We start from the raw sequence: 18,667 nt of genomic DNA on the forward strand, positions 1-18,667 counted from the left end.
CAAGATCACATGCTTTTAAAGTTAACATTCCATCATATCATAACTGCTTAACCAGTCTCAGAAATCCACCATACTACACCTTTCATCACGAAGTGCTGATTCCATAATTACAGAAGGCCATGAGATCTCACTTCACTAATATTAGAAAGTTTTTTGTTATCATTCATACTACATTGTTGGCTGCTTAGAACATATTTTATGGGAAGACTTCACGCAAGAAAACTAATCTGAAGCAGCCCACAAAGGCAGCAGTTGATAAAAGCATCTGTTTTAGTAACAGATTAATAAATATAGAAAGTCACTTAGAATTTGGAATCAAAGACAGGTTCTTGAATAGCGAAGTAAGTCTGTCTCTCAGTTTCAGCACTCTTACATGCCAGCTAACTGTGCTGTAATTGAATTCTGCAACTTTAAAGCACAAAAGGTAAGAGTCTAAGCCTCCTCTACATTAAAGCCACACAATCCTAGTACCTCTGACATGCAACAGATGGTGATCAAACATGATATTTAAAAATCTAGTGTACAGGAGGAGTAAAGGAAAAGTCTCCTCATTTGTCATCCGGAGCATGATGAATGAAAGTAAACAGAAAACAAAATGGTAAGAATTACAAGAAATTAATTTCATTATTAAGCCCGTATTGCTGACCTTAACAGCATTATGGCACTTCTTGGAGAAAAAAAAAAAAAAACACCTTTACAATACATATCTCCTTTCTTCCTTTTTAGAATAACATTATCTAAAAGGAACATATTGCAGTTATGTGTGATTAACTAATATCAGCATATATTTATGCCTAAAGGTTTATAATAATAATAATAATAATAATAATAATAATAATAATAATAATAATAATAATAATAATAATAATAATAAACCAAACCAAACCAAACCCCATGGCACTACAGCCCTTGAAGGGCCTTGGCCTACCATGCGACTGCCGCTTAGCCCGAAGGTCTGCAGATTACGAGGTGTCGTGTGGTCAGCACAACGAATCCTCTCGGCCATTATTCTTAGCTTTCTAGACTGGGGCCGCTATCTCACCGTCAGATAGCTCCTCAATTCTAATCACGTAGGCTGATTGGACCTCGAATCAGCCCTCAGGTCCAGGTGAAAATTCCTGACCTGGCCAGGAATCAAACCCGGGGCCTCCGGGTAAGAGGCAAGCACACTACCCCTACACCACGGGGCCGGCTAATAATAATAATAATAATAATAATAATAATAATAATAATAATAATAATAATAATAATAATGCCTGTTCCCCTATCGGGCGCGCCCCAGGTGGCGGATCAGGGGGCTCGCCGGACTTGTCCGGAGGGCTTGAGGGAAATAAAATACCTCTCGCGGACCAAAAACAGGCACAGCCAGAAAACATCTTGAGGCAACCTCTGAGGCTCAATACCTTAGTTGTAACTATGAGATTGACAAAGATCAATCTCCCCATTATCTTCAACTTACTAGCATGATGGCAACGTCAGTTAATGATACTACTACCCCAGGCCCTAGTATTCATACTAGGTTCTCTTGGTCATCGGATTCTGGGGGACCGAGAACATCATGCGGGAATGTATCGGAGCTTCCCAAATCTCTTCGCCCAAAGGAAAAACATTTTATTGGCACTTTAAACATCAACACGCTTCGCAAAATTGGAAAGTTGAAGCACTTAACAGACAGATTAGACCAACTCAACATCCAAATTCTGGCACTCCAAGAAACTGGGTACAATGACGAAAATCATTTTGAATCAGGAAACTATAGCATTTATAAAGGTAAACCAGCTACCCTCCTCCCTAACAAAATATTACAATTTGGCACTGGTTTTGCAGTGAGAAAAAATATCAGAAACTCTGTATTATACTTTACATCTCCTTCTGAAAGAATTTTGCTAATGACAATCAAATCAGGAAACAAAGCTTATACACTAATCAATGCACATGCACCTACAAACAATTACAATCAAAAAGACCCACAGAAGGCAGATGACTTCTGGGAATTACTAGAAGAAACTACAGCCAAAATTCCAAATCATCATATCAAAATTCTGCTGGGGGACTTCAATGCACAAATTGGCAAAGAGAAGAAATTTAGGACCACTGTAGGACTTTACCCTGCTCACAAAAGAACCAATAAAAATGGAGAACGTTTAATTGGCTTCTGCGAGAATTTCGATCTAAAATTGATGTCAACCCATTTCCTGGCACATCCACAAAAGAAAATGACATGGAGATCACCGAACATGCATTTAGGAGAATTTCAACTAGACCATGTGGCTATTTCTAAGAAAAACCAAGAAGAAATTATGAACGTTAAAGTCAAAAAGGGAATTATTGACTCCCTGACCACCACCTATCTCTTGTTAAAGTAAAGTTTCAACCCAACAGGAAGAAAACCAAAACAATCAGAAACCCAAGAATCGACCCTGAATTTCTGAGACAGAACTCAGACAATTTCCTCGCGAATATCTCCAACGATGCTCCTTCAAACTGGCTAGAACTCAAGGACACACTCTTGAAAACTTCACAAAACATCAGCAACCCCCCAAGGAAACGCAAACATAGGTGGTAGAATGACACCTGTGACAAGGCCATAGAAGTCAGAATTAGGTCCTGGCTAAACTGGAGTTCCCATAAAACTGATCAAAATTGTGATGAATTCTTCAAAACACAGAAACAAACCTCAAAAATCATCAGATCTGAAAAACGAAAATATGATCAAAACAGACTGGCAGAAATCGAAGAAGATTTCAAGAAAAACAATATACGGAACTTCTACAGAACATTCAGAGAAGACTTATCCAATTACCAGGCACCTAGTCTCTGTTTCAAACGTACAGATGGGACTTTGGAAACAAGTAATAAGGGTAATTGTGAACTCCTAGCAAACCATTTCATGGACCTTTTAAACTGTGAATCTCCGAAAGAACAATTCACCTATGAAAAATCAACACCTAATCCAGATTCAGAACCCCCCACATTACAAGTCAAACAAATAATCAGAGATTTAAAAGACAACAAAGCACCAGGAGAAGATGGAATAATCGCTGAAATGTTGAAAATTGGTAGTGACAAACTGGCCCAGAGTATTCAAAAAATCTTACAGGACATCTGGTTTTCTGAAGAAATTCTGGAGGATTGGAAATGTGCATTGATTCACCCACTTCATAAGAAAGGAGACAAATCAGATATTAATAACTACAGAGGAATTTCTCTCCTCTCACTTGTATATAAAATCTTCTCTAAAGCTCTAATTAAATTAGAGAAACAAACAGACCACCTGATCGGAAATGATCAGGCTGGATTCTGAAAAGGGAGATCCTGCGCAGAACAAATCCTAAACCTAAAAACCATACTACAGATTCGCAAAACCAAACAAACAGTAATCACCTTTGTTGACTTCAAAAAGGCGTATGATTCCATAGATCGGCAGACCCTGTTCAACATACTAGAGGAATTTCAAGTCGACAGGAAAACGAGGGAATTGATTAAACAAACTCTGACCAACACAACATTAAGTTCTTGGGAGAAATTTCTGAACCGTTCGAAATCAGAACTTGTGTCCGATAGGGAGATGGACTATCCCCACTACTATTCAATTTAGTTCTGGAAAAAGTGATTCGTGAATGGAGAAAAGAAACTAAAGGTATAAACATTGGCGGACTTCTTAAAGACAAAATTCACCTTGATTGCTTAGCTTTCGCAGATGACCTTGCGATCCTTTCGAACAACAGACAAGAAGCAATCCACTCCATAGAAAAACTGCATGAGATAGCCCCCAAAACCGGACTTCCAATTTTATTTGAAAAGACGCAGTTTATGGAAGGAACTAAATCAAGATTCGACACTCAACCATTAATCACCAAATGTGGAATAATTTCCCAAGTAGACAAATTCAAGTATCTAGATGAAATTATTCAGCCAGCAGGGTTAAATAAGGAAGCTAACAAAGAAAGAACTGCTAAACTGCAACGGGCTTACAAAATCACATGGATCAGATACAACAAAAGATGTATATCAAAAAATGCAAAATTATGACACTCCAATACAGTCATCAAACCAGAGGCACTTTATGCATCTGAAACACTGATCATTGGTGGCAGGTCACAAATGAAAAACATTGAGAAACAAGAGAGGAAAATTCTCAGAAAAATCCTTGAACCAAAGTTCAAAAATGGAATTTGGATGAAAAAGAAACCACACAAAATATTTCAATTCACAAAAGAAAATCACAGATACCATCAGAAAGAGATGACTAAAATTCTACGGACACCTACACAGAATGGATATCAACAGGCTGACAAAGAAAATTCTAAATCTAGCTCTAACCCTGAAAATCTGCAACAATTGGTTAGCAGAAATTCATGAAGATCTACAAGAAATGGGTATTGAAGACGAAACCATTCAAGACAAAATAAAATTTAGAAGCTTAGTAAACAAACATAAATTTGCAGGGAAACCAACAAGAAAAAATACAGGCTGGACAGAAACACGCAGAAAGGAACACAGTGAAAAAATGAAGAGATATTGGGAAGAAAAGAAGAAACAATGTGCAAAATAAGTTCAAACGCGCTCCACAGTTGGGCACAACGAATCAAAAAAAAAAAAAAAAAAAAAAAATAATAATAATAATAATAATAATAATAATAATAATAATAATAATAATAATTGTATCGCCTTAGCTACCGTGTGCAGACATTTTAATTTGATGCCGTATGACTGCTCACCAATTTGGAAGTTCCGTTTTACTCTAGGCCGACCAGATGGCAGACAGAGTAAAATGAATTTCTCTTGGGCATCTGTGGCTGAGTTTTAATGAATTTTGACGGGTAAGCACCAAATGTGTCACAGAGATCTTTTACATGGTGACATTCTACTACATGGAGTGTCGAGTGGACTTTCTTCCACCATGCAAAAATCCGACTACCGCTGTCGAGTTTGAATCCGCTATCTTGGGATTCAAAGGCTGACAGTCTACAATTGATCCACAGAGGCAGCTTTTTTACAAATAAGTGATGTATGTCACAATGGTGTTTGTGACTAATTCTATACATTTTAATGTAAGTTGCATGCATAGCAAAATAGACAACATTTAATGTTTTTAACTAGCACATGGACAGAACAAGCCATTAGGATCTCCCAGTGTCTTTTAATGTGTGTAAATGGGAAACCAAGTGTCCATATAACATCAGGATTATGTATGTAATACAAAACCCCCCAAAAATCAAGTAAGAGATTCTTTACTATATTCCATACAACACAAATATGTACCAATGTGAATGTTAATTTTTTTAAGAACAGAAATGAACATTCTATGGAAGGAAATTGTTAAAGGAGCAGTTCAGATGATACATTAATTACATGATTGTTCTGTTATTTCACGCCTTCTCATTAAATCGTTCCCCATACTGTTCCTTAACGTGAAGCCAACATGTCCCATTCTGACGCCCTAGTCCATATGACCAGAAATTTTTTTCATTACTTTAGGCTACTCCAAGACAAATGATAATCCTGTAAGATATGTTCTTTCATTAAAAGGTGCTACTACCTCACCTGAAAACGAAAAGTAATCGAGCGGACGCATAATGCTATGGATGATGAGCCAATTAAGGAGCAATTGATGTCATTCAATTCTTCAATCTCTCATTACAGGTGAAATCGTGCACCTAGCAGGCTTTACCTGCCTACTGATTTAACATTCATCTCAATGAACAAGGATTTTAACTCTAATCATCATCCCAAGGATGTCTGGTTTAATGAAAAATATAGTAAAGATGTGCACAAGTTAAATACATCAATTAGGGCACGAGGAATGTGAAGCCCGCAAATCCTTAGTAATCACACTGACGACAACTTAAGTGAAAACTGTCACTAGTGTACTGAATGGGACAGTCACAGAAGATGGGTCGAAGTTTCAAGAAGATCCCAGCCAAGAATTACACGATGGTTCACCATATAGCCCACGTATTTCCTACCTGTTGAAAGAGGTGACTAAAAGGAGCCTCAGGGGCTCATAACTTGGGAGCGTGGGTTGGCGACCGTGGGACCCTTAGCCGAGTTCTGGTATTGCTTCCACTTACTTGTGCCAGGCTCCTTACTTTTATCTATGCTATCCAACCTCCTTTGGCCAACTCTTGTTCTTTTCTGATTCCAATGATAAGAGATGTCGAGGCCTAGGGAGTCTTTCATTTTCATGCCCTTCATGCCCCTTGTCTTTCTTTGGCTGATGTCTTCATTTCTCAAAGTGTCAGACCCCTTCCATTTTTTTCCCTTCTGATTAGTGTTAACAGAGAATGGTTGCCCAGTTGTACTTCCTCTTAAAACAATAATCACCACCTTTACTATGAAGACTTTCAAAAAGTGATAATGCTTCCTAGACTGGAAATGATGAGGTGTGTTATATTTACTGAAGGGTTACCAGCATAAAATGAATCATCTGTACTTGCCAGCTTAAGGCAAAAATTTTGTTCAAGATATACCTGCCTTTGGTATGAAGCCATTGTTGGGAAGTGCAAAGAAGAGCTGTGCATTTTATAAATTTGTGCTAAGTAACAGACACACTAAGAACATTGTTGGACAACTCTCAGAAGAAAAGTTGGGCGTTCTCTTCATTACAAGATATTAGAATCATTCCGTATGGATGGTTTTCACTTTACAAAGGAAATTTAATATGTCCTCCTATTCAGTACATACACATTCCCGTAATAATAGTCATATATGTTTCAACTCGTTTGAGTCATCTTCGGTGAAAAAAGGTTAATGTTTTTTACATAATCGATGCAGTGCGCTGATTTGGCTTAGTAGACTTGGTGTTGAATGGCATGATGGTACTTCATTTAAACATATCTGCAAGTTCGTTGATTAGTGTATCTGCGCTTATATTATGGGTTTAATAATATACTTGAATTTGACTGTTCAGTGTCTGGAAGGTACATGATTTTGTTAAGAAGATGGTACTGTAACATCAATACATAATTGATACATCAATTATGTACAAAAATTAAACTTTTTTTCCCCTCAAGATGGCTCAAACGACTTGAAACATGTATGACTATTATTACTCCATCTAATGATGGAGATGTGTATGTATTGAATAGGAAGACGTATTATATTTCCTTTGTAAAGTTATCTTCATTCTTAGTGCACATTGTTAACTCTGACGAAGTTGATGCCACTGAGATTCAAACCTCGACACCGCTTTATGGTAGTGAATTCATTCCACCATAGGGCTCAAACATCTATTAAGAAAATGTGAAAAGTGTACAATTTTAATGATTTCAGTGAAGCTGTTAAAGATTCTGGTACGCACACCAACGTTCAAATGCAGGCTAATGATTTCTAAGCATGGCAAGACTACTCTTCCACCACCTCATTATCATCAATAAAATAGAGACCATTTTAAAGAGATACGTTCATTGTGAAAGCTGCAAAAGGCAAGTATGTTATCCATTACAAGATTGGTTTGATGGGTATTTCTTGTTACATGTAACTAATCTCATTATTAGACCCGTATTGAACTATGCTATGATATACTAACAATTTGTTGGTTATTTTGATCCACCTTTTCAATACAAATTACAGTTTGTGTTGCTAAGTTGTGATGTTACAACACTAATTTACCGGGACATGTTTCGCTTTTATTCACAAGCATCATCAGCCTATACAATTGCCTCAAGGTTTGTCATATTTGGGTTGTTGTTACAAATTTCATTGCATTGAATGTAAATCTAATTTCAGTGATAACAATATTTAAAACAAGAATAATATACACATTAAAAATTATGACAATATGATTTGCAATGTTAAAATGGATTAACTCTTAATTCTAAAACACATTGACGTCCAAAACACAGTTTTTACAATTTGAAAATTTGGCTAAAAATTGTTTGCAATGTTAAAATAAAATTGATTCAACTATAATTTGGCATTAAAATTTGAGTCATAAATATAAATATAAATATTGGATGTTAATATATAGGAGCCATAGTTTCTGAAGTGCGTTGGTTTCTAGAATACAGTAACATTTCAGTATTGAGAATTTTAGTTAAGAATTGTGCTCTCTAAATAATGTTATTTAAAAAGACTGTAATTTTGCATTATGCGTGATTAGTCATGATGATAATCTAGAATTGAAGTCTTGAGTTCGATGGAAAATGGCTTCTAGATTTGATGAGGCTTGCTGCTGCAGTTTGGCAATTTGATCAGAGGAAGTATTGACATATTTAATTCTTGTTTGTAGCGACCAGACTCTCCGTTGGAAGTTGATTGTTTTGATGTAAGTTATGGTTAAAAGGGGCTTCAATCCAAATTTTGAGTACCGGTATCTGATTATGTTTCTTTCGATTTATGGAATGGAAGAAGCATCCCTTTGTCTGCTGCTACATAATCTTGTGGGCCTTACTGCGTTACTGTTGTGGCCACAACAGACAATAGTCACAGTAATGCAATAAGGCCCACAAGATTCTGTAGCAGCAGACAAAGGGATGCTTCTTCCACTCCATAAATCGAAAGAAACATAATCAGATACCGGTACTCAAAATTTGGATTGAAGCCCCTTTTAACCATAACTTACATCAAAACAATCAACTTCCAACGGAGAGTCTGGTCGCTACAAACAAGAATTAAATATGTCAATACTTCCTCTGATCAAATTGCCAAACTGCAGCAGCAAGCCTCATCAAATCTAGAAGCCATTTTCCATCGAACTCAAGACTTCAATTCTAGATTATCATCATGACTAATCACGCATAATGCAAAATTACAGTCTTTTTAAATAACATTATTTAGAGAGCACAATTCTTAACTAAAATTCTCAATACTGAAATGTTACTGTATTCTAGAAACCAACACACTTCAGAAACTATGGCTCCTATATATTAACATCCAATATTTATATTTATATTTATGACTCAAATTTTAATGCCAAATTATAGTTGAATCAATTTTATTTTAACATTGCAAACAATTTTTAGCCAAATTTTCAAATTGTAAAAACTGTGTTTTGGACGTCAATGTGTTTTAGAATTAAGAGTTAATCCATTTTAACATTGCAAATCATATTGTCATAATTTTTAATGTGTATATTATTCTTGTTTTAAATATTGTTATCACTGAAATTAGATTTACATTCAATGCAATGAAATTTGTAACAACAACCCAAATATGACAAACCTTGAGGCAATTGTATAGGCTGATGATGCTTGTGAATAAAAGCGAAACATGTCCCGGTAAATTAGTGTTGTAACATCACAACTTAGCAACACAAACTGTAATCTGTATTGAAAAGGTGGATCAAAATAACCAACAAATTGCGAGTATTTCTTGCCCAAGAAGAATTCTAAGACCAGTGCAATATTTACAAAGCCAGATCAGAAAAAACAGCTGCAAGGATTAAAACAGAAAGAAAGAAAGAAAGAAAGAAAGAAAGAAAGAAAGAAAGAAAGAAAGAAAGAAAGAAAATAATAATAATAATAATAATAATAATAATAATAATAATAATAATAATAATAATAATAATAATAATAATAATAATATTATTTGCTTTACGTCCCACTAACTACTCTTTTATGATTTTTGAAGATGCCGAGGTGCTGGAATTTAGTCCCGCAGGAGTTCTTTTAAATGCCAGTAAATCTACTGACACGAGGCTGATGTATTTGAACACCTTCAAATACTACTGGACTGAGCCAGGACTGAACCTGCCAAGTTGGGGTCAGAAAGCCAGCGCCTCAACCATCTGAGCCACTCAGTCCGGCTAAGAACAAAAGAAAGAAAAAAAGAAATAAAGATGTACGTATGTATGTATGTATGTATGTTGGGTATTAAGCCTGAAGGCTGGTTTGATCCTCCACAGCTCCACCAAAAGCTAACATAGATAGTTGAAGAGGCATACTAGGAAAATGAGGAGTTTTCAAAAAACAACAATATGATTGTAGCAAACAGACTGCTTAGCTTGGAAGAATTTATAAGATAAAGCAACAGTAGTGAACCATATATACCCTCAAAATGATTAAGAGAACAGTTAAGAAAATGACTAAAAAGGGAATGGAAACCTAGCATCATCAGGTTTAGTGGGAGGAAAAAACTATTAAAGTTATTTTCTGATTTATTTTGAAGTAATTTACACAAAGACATACTTTTTGAACATAGAATTATTGCTATTGTGTTAGTTCATGTACTGAAACTACCTTAATGCATTGACATAGAATTAATTTGTGTAGTCAAACTAACGGGTATGTGCACATATTATAATTTTTGAGCAGTCAATAAACTATCCTGGTAGAATGATATAATACTATAATTATGTACTATAAATTCATATGAGATATCATCTAATTGATATTACATACCATCTACTTACCAAAATCATGTACCTTCCAGACAATGAACAGTCAAATTCAAGTATATTATTAAACCCATAATATAAGCGCAGATACATTAAACAGACTTGCAGATACGTTTAAATAAAGTAACATCATGCCATGCAACCCCAAGACTACTAAGCCAAATCAGCACACTGCATATACAGTACACTGACCAATTAGTTCTACAACCATGTCATTTTAATGCAAGTAACATTTCTAACTCATGTAATTACTTTATTTACAATATTGTAAATATTTTATTTAGTTCACCTAATAACCTCGGTGCCGCCTTTGCTGGCAGAACCTAGTGTTTACAGTGCACTATGTCTTATGGTATAGGCTAGAGCAATTTTGTTACTTTCATAGATCTGTCTCTGTCTTATCCTTGGCTTTGACAATATGAAAGTAACTGAGGTATGAACGATGCTAGTAATGCCAATCCTTATGCAGCCAGTTCCTGCTATGAATGGTGTGAAAATGTTGCTCATAGGGTCGGTTGGTGTATGCATTTCAGTGGGCTTGGCAGACTGATATGTAATAGCAACTCTGGCTCGGTGAGGAAAGCAACGGGAAACTATCTCACTCCTCATTTCCCTAGTACGCCTCTTCAGTGATGCCTAGGCCATCTATGACAGCTGATGGCAGAGCTCTTGAGAATCCCACCAGCGGCCTCGCCGACGGACTGAACATACATACAATAACCTCGGTACACCAATATGCTATAACATTTGAGTAAGATAAAACAGCTCAAAATCAAAAATGTCAACTATCCCAAAACAATTATTTTGCATATACATTCAATTTGCTTAGGACAGCAGAATACCGAAGTCCAATCACAGATCTGAAATGCTGAAGATCTATAAATTTTAAATCAATGAATTTATGATCAATCAAAATGTCATTTACAATTACCAGAAAGAGTTTGAGTCTCTCTAGAATCATACAAGCAGGAAGATTTTGCCAAAGGGTTCAGGACACTCTTACTCTAACGATCAATTCAGTGGAAAAAAATAAAAATACATGATGCACTGAGCAGTGTGTTTAAGCTCTCTAAAAAATATCTCAGTCCTAAAAAACACTGGAATGAGACAGGAAAAATTGAAGAATTCCTAAACTGACCGCTGAAGTGATTCATAAAGCAAAACGTACTTATGCAAAAGCTTGGTTGAGACCAATGAAGAAACATCTCAAGCAACAACTCTCGTGATTTTTACCATACTTTCAAATCTGGACTTACTGGCTATGAAGCCTCTTAGTTATGTTGCCAAGATGGAAAGAGCAATCTTATTCTAAATAATCGTGGCAATTGTGAATGGCTAGTTCTACATTTTGAGTCATTACTCCCTTCCTCCTGACTTAGAAGAAATCATCCGACAACAAGACATCAGGCAAGAATTCCATACTTGATGAACCTCTGAAAATGGCAAGTCCCAAATCTGTTGCCAAAATGGAAGTTTTCATGATATACAGGAATCGGAAAATATCCTCTGCATAAAAAGAGAGGCAATAAAGCAGATATGAAGAACTACAGATGCATCTCTCTTCATTCAGTTGCCGATAAAAACCAGTCAAAAGCACTTCAAAGATGCCTTGAGCTACTAGTTGATCTGCAGATTGGTGACTATCAAGCAGGATTTTGTAAGATCTGTTTCTGAAGTGAACAGATCTTCATCATGTCATCAAAATCAGATCTCTTCGGGCCAAACCTCTTGTACTGACGTTTTCTGATTTCAAGAGGGCCTGAAAGGGCATTTCAAAAAGGGACTCAATCGGGTGATCCACTCTTCTAGATATCCTTAAGAAGACAGGCATGGACAACAAGACTTGTTCCATTATCAAACACCTATTCATGAGTGAAATTCAGGGGGGGAAACTCTACATTCTTTGATATTAAGAATGGCATTCAAGGCGACAGACTCGCCCCTGCTTTACAATTGTGTTCTTGAAACAGTCATCTGTAAGCGGAGAAACAGACTACTACAAAATAAGTTTAAATATTGATAAAATGCCTGGTAGCGAGAGTGTTAAGTAACAAGCCAATGTGCTGGGATTCAGTCACATAATAGTGAATGAGAGAAAGGATCCAATATACATTTCTAGGTGCAAATGCTTTATAAGAAAAAGAGTTAATGTGTATCAAAAGAGGAGAAACATGATTTCAATTCAAATAAAATATTAATGAAATGTTGATTAATAGTTGTTGGCCTGCAGCCTAGGCTTGGCAAACCTGATCCTTATTGGAAGATCCTGGGCTTGATTCCTGGACAGGTCCGGGATTTTTACCTGGATCTAAGGGCGGATCGAGGTCAACTCAGCCTAAGTGAGAACAACTGGGTAGCTATTTGATGGCAGGATACCAGTCCTGAACTAGAAAACCAAGAACAATGGATGAGATGATTCATCACATTGGCTACATGTCACTTTGTAATCTCCAGGCCTTCAGGATGAGCAGCGGACACTTGGAAGGCCGAGGTTTGCGAGTGAAATAACACTACGGCTTTTATTCTTATTTTTATTAATAACAGTAATATGATTGCTCGTTATTTATGACATTTTCGTCTCAATATCTTCATGGACTCTTACTCTAAAATCCATCATATGGAACTATCACTTGTGTGCACAATATGATTCTAAACAGACAAAAACTGAAATACAACATAAAATTTTACCTCACGTTCCTGTTTAGATAGCTATAGTTTGTACTTTCTAACATGTTTTAAATGCTACAAAAAATTACTTACAAAATCTTTAAAATATTGATGCAAATAGATGTCTCTTTCAGATGATGTACTGGAGATGAAAAACTTACAAATATGATGGTCTCCTGTTTCTGAATAAGCTGTACAAACTGTACAATAAATTCTTTTACATGTTTTACACTCTATACAGAAAAATTTAAAATTTTAACTACTAAAGTAAGCAAATAAGGAATTTAAATCACATTTTGAACTTCTGTATATGAGCCAATTAAATAAAGGGTTTTGGTGAAGAGTTCATTTAATTCTATTTTACCCTTCAAATGGCAGAAACTTATGACAAATGTGTTTTACAAACAACTTTCAAATGATTGTAACTCTGTAAGTATCGACAATAGGACGGGTTGATTCAACATTTTTTGCTCAAAATATCTTCAAAAATCAGCTCCGTAAGAGGCAATAACTCCTCACTAATCACCCAGTATAACTTACAAGTATACTTAAGCCCCAGATGCGTAATATAATGCTCCATGGATAACCATGTTTCACAGAAAGGAAATAACACAAAATAACTGAAAAATCCAGGGTAAACAATCCTAATATGAAAGTCTTAACACCTTAAGATGAAAGAAAAAGAAAACTGCATGATAGTTATCATATAAATATTGCTTTGAGGAGCCTGACACCAACATCACAATTATTTGAGTATACCTGTATCTGTTCCTCCAGGGCAGTGGCAATGTCATGCTTGGCTTGCTCCACATCTGCATGCAGTTGACTGGCATAAGTAGCTTTCAGCTGAGCTATCTCGTGCATATGCAGGCTCTCCTGGAGCGTACACATGGAGGAGGGGGTTAACAAAACAACACACAGCATGCTACTTTCTCCATCCCCAACATGGATTCAAACTGTGCATTTCATAAACTAGCATATGCAAAATATGAATCAATGCTATTAATGAACATTCCAATGGCCACAGAACTTATTTCTACGTTTTAAATGAAACTATGCAACCATGAGAGATAAATTATGTGATAATAAATACAGGGTCTCTCTTATAAACGCAGAACGAGCGCAGTTGCCTCAGCCCAACTTACGTCGCGCGCAGCTTTATTACAAGATATTAGCATCATTCCGTATTGATGGTTTTCACTTTACAATAGAAAAGCTTTTATCCTCCTGTTCAATATGTGTATCCATCTTTTAATAGAGTGATTTTTAAACAAACATCTTTTGGCTCATTTTTAGCCATCTTCAGTTACAAAAATATGGTAAAAGCTACATGAATTGATGTTGAAAGAGTATCATTAAAACCAATGAGAAAGAGTATATAAAATCCAAGTGAGACATGATGATAAATCTAAAACAAACAAGGTTGCGGTAAGGTTGGAAACCTCTATGTATAAAAGTTTTTTATGTCATTCTAAAACAAGGACAAAATCACAAATTAAAAAGATGGAACAGACCACCTTCAATATGTCACATGTTCATATAGTCTGGAGGGCAACAGAAGCTAGTGAACATAGGATAAGAGAAACAAAGGCCAGGTACAGCGTTGTGTGACTCAAATAGTGGAAACCATCAATATCATATAAAGTCCAGATGTGATCTGTAATGGAAAGAAGGTGAATGACTGTATGTAAAAAGCTTGAGCTAAGAGGCAAGAAACAAAAGTGAAATGAAACATGAGACTTACTTATTAAATAATTGCCCTCTCGAACGGCCTGACCTTGTTGGTTTGGAGGTCTCATTTCCACTAGTCGTGTAAGTGGCTGGCTCAACTGTATTTGTATGGTTAGAAGAAGGAGTGGAGGGAGTGAGCTCCTACACAGGTTAAAACTGTTCGTATGTGTGCATGTTTTTTATTGAGCACTGTGCCAGGAATTTCAGATTGATTTACAATTACATTAATCTGTACTCATGAAAATACTGAACAAATGCATCGCATACCCTTTGAACCGATTCGTACTTAAAATAACTTTTATGTAAAAAATATGGTGTTGCAATGATAACTGTCTCACCCACGTTAACAGCTCAGATTCAGACCGGCTACTGATGTTAGGTCGAGCATGTGCAGGCTCCTTGCTAGAGCAAGAACTATGCGTGCACCTCGCATACAGCTGCTTAGCTCTCAAGAGTAGAAACGCCACTGGACAATTTGGGTTTATAAGAGAGACCCTGTATTTGCTACTTTATGTGACATTGGCCTGTACAACCAAACAAAGATACAATGACGGCCTGTACTTCGCACTTACTGTTGAATCAGTTTTTGTTTTTCATAACAAAGAATTATCATACCTGCTAAACAGAGCCTACAAATTCTCATAATAGAGGAATGATACAAGAATCAAATCTAAGAATGCACTATAAGGTCTTAAATGACTACAATAATCTTCTTAGGGCCGAGGTTGTTTAAAAAGAGTGCACCTAAAAAGACCAGCTATTTACAAGGTGGTGTGTTGAGAAGGACCAAGGTATGTTTTGCAGTACTCCTTTCATAACTCCACAGCAAAGGTTGTAATTACGATTTATATAAAATTCTTTTTTTAAATGTTGTGAAAACTATTTTCTTTCACATGAAACAGAAATTTATAATAAAAATAATTATTTAAATTTTTAAAGATTTATTCCATCAATAAAATATTGCCATCTGATCATTTCAGCTAGTGCGGATGGACATTGGCAATATATCGCCCGCTCGTCTATTTTGAAAGGGCAAGTATTGGCAATATACTATCAGTTTGTCCTGTAAGGGTAAAGAAGCATACTTACTTGGGAAAATAATGTACTTATGTTTCTGACTTATAATTATTTTCATGGGAATCAGAGTACTGCAAGCAAAGTACGAAAATAAAATAACTTGAAATTACTTGTTCATTTCAGAAATGATAAGTTTTTCACCGCCCAAAGTGAGATACATAAGAGCCAGAATTTTGCCCTGAAAATACCAGTAAACTCACTGTCGACTAATTATGTCAGGATTCCATCTCCTAACCTTGGATGATTTCCTAACCGATAGCTACTGAACAGCAAACATACCTAGTCACAGAAAAACACTTCTGGCCATATTTATTAAACTGATTACAGCATTATGATGACTCATGAATTCTGATAAAGGTCATATCAAAGTTGTAGAATGTAAACATTCTATGTCACAATCGGCAACTTTACAGGAGAAAGGAGAAACTGATTCAAAATTATCTAACGAAGAAATTAGAAACAAAATATTTTATGAGGAAGTATTGGGAATGAAATTGACAAAGGGTGTTTGTACAACAGATTTAGCAAAAAATTGAGAATATGTACATGTCTTAATGCAAGAAAGTAAAAAAAAAACCTGACAGGATGTTTATATTCAGTACCATCAAATTGCCTTTCACATATAAACCCTACCTCTGCCAACTGCTATCTCCAGTTTCATTACTGGTTTTCCAGCTTTTGCATTGTTCGAACATATATATATACTATTTTGAAATTTCAGAGCTAACAGTTTGAATCCATGTATACATAGATCTTTTCTTAGATTATACAATTTGTCTGAAAATTGAAAAACTCTTCAAGAAAATGTTGATAGTATAAAATGAGTTTGTTAGAAATATAATACTTGGCATATTAAGAAAATAAAAAATGTATTTCTACACTTACTGAAAACAAACACTATAACACTACTGGTAAAAAAAAAACACTAACTATTTCCAAAATTCATGATCCACTATGTACAACATGCCATTATTCGTAAACCATCTCTAAATGTTAGTAAAATAATAGCTAACATATTAAGAAAACAAGAAACATATTTCTACACATACTGAAAATACGGTAAACAAACCCTATAACACTACTTATGAAAAACACATTAAATGTTTCCAAAATTAAGGATCCACTATGTACAACATGCTATTATTCATAAACTATCTATAAATATTAGTAATAAATCAAGCACCAACCATACCAAATTAAGAAAGGGAACACCAAAAGTAAAACCCATGCCTAAGATTAATTAGTTCACTGAACAAGTGGCTGTGCAGTTTGTGTCACATAGCCTTCAGCTTGCATTTGGAAGATAGTGGGTTCGAACCCCTCTGCTGGCAGCCCTGAAGATGGTTTTCCGTGGTTTCCCATTTTCACACCAGACACGGTCGCCTCCTTCCTACTGCTAGCCCTTTCCTATCCCATTGTTGCCATAAGACGTGTGTCGGTGTGATGTAAAGCAAATTGTTAAAAAGAAAGGGAAAAAAATCAGTTCTTAAGAGTAATTTCCATTCATGTGGTGTGAAGTTATTTTTTGTCTGGTGTCTTTCAAGAAATGAAATATTATAAATGATAGTTTGATTTTTGAAGCATTTTTCTGTATGTACGTAACTGTCAAAGATGATGCACAATAATTATATACCAGTATTACAAAAACAGAATAAAATTTTAAAATGTGAAATACCAGCTACGAGACCAGGAAGCACATTATTAAAGTTCAAAATAAATGTAAGAAAAGAAGCCATCTGAGTAATATCAGTTGTTTACCTATAACAGTATTAATCACAATATATAGAATCAAATTTTGTAAATTTTGCAACAATATTTACAAACAAAGGAGACTATTTGATATTTTGGATTTCAAGAAACAAAAAAGAAAATGAATTTCCCGATGGTGCCACTAGAAAGATCATATTTAAATTAACTACAATAGTAGGTAACACATGGGTCTCACGGTACCAACAGAAAAATGTCTTTGTGTACCTGGCAGAAAGTGTTTGTGGAATAGTCTGAACAAATGAGAATGTCAGGAAAGATTACAGAGAACTTCCTCTCCTCCTTTAGATGCAACAATATACCTGGTTCCCAAGTTTAAACAACAAAGAATAGTTATGAAAGTCAAGGAGCATACAGAAAGTCCAGAAGCAGTAGTTCAGGCAAAAACATCACTTGTGTGACTTCCACAAGAATGACGAGCAACTAAGGATGATAAATTTCAATCAAATTATTTCATATGAGGAAACTTTGAACCACAATAAACAAGCACAAGAGTAGAATGGTAATAGATAATGCTCTCAAGTGATAAACTTGGAATTATCAGAATGACCCTGACTCAGAGGTAGTTTGTGATTAAAGTGGCCATCCTCTGACCATTTTTCTTCAGGATCAAAAACCAGTCACTACACCTGTTATTTTGTGCCAGAAATCTCTACTTTCAGTTGTTCCCAAGAAATGTGATAGAGGAGCATTCCCTTTCTGTGTAAATTATGTCTACATATAGTGCTAGGCCGCTCTCACAGCCTCCAAAGTACTCAGTTGTGTCCTGTATGATCACTTACTCTAGGCCACTCTCTTCTGATAGTGTGACCTAGGAATCTGGCAATATGTTACTTTAGCGAGGATCTGTCATACTTTCACCTTCAGTTGATTTATTTAGTTACTTCTTTTGGCAACACATGGGATTCTCAGTATTTCCTTCCAACAGAACAATCTGAAGACATCGGTACGACATCAGTTAATCTGCTTTGTTGTCCAACATTCAAACACAAATTTTATTTGGGGCAGTGATGATGTGGCTATCTGTACTTTTGTTTGCATACTTCACAAGTTTCAGTTATATGCCTCATAACTCTACTAGTGCAT

The 18,667-nt window shown here is 35.7% G+C and overlaps 1 protein-coding gene across 2 annotated transcripts in view; it reads right to left on the reverse strand.

The window, feature by feature from the left end:
- The window catches only part of LOC136857675 (golgin subfamily A member 4), a 443,088-nt gene that overhangs the window by 332,287 nt on the left and 92,134 nt on the right, over nt 1-18,667 (reverse strand). For both annotated transcript variants that reach the window (XM_067136518.2, XM_067136517.2), the window contains exon 13: nt 13,766-13,882. In XM_067136518.2, coding sequence (XP_066992619.2) covers nt 13,766-13,882 — 117 coding nt within the window. The remainder of the gene's footprint in view (nt 1-13,765; nt 13,883-18,667) is intronic.

The sequence above is a fragment of the Anabrus simplex genome, chromosome 1 (assembly GCF_040414725.1).
Source record: "Anabrus simplex isolate iqAnaSimp1 chromosome 1, ASM4041472v1, whole genome shotgun sequence".
NCBI lineage: Eukaryota > Metazoa > Arthropoda > Insecta > Orthoptera > Tettigoniidae > Anabrus > Anabrus simplex.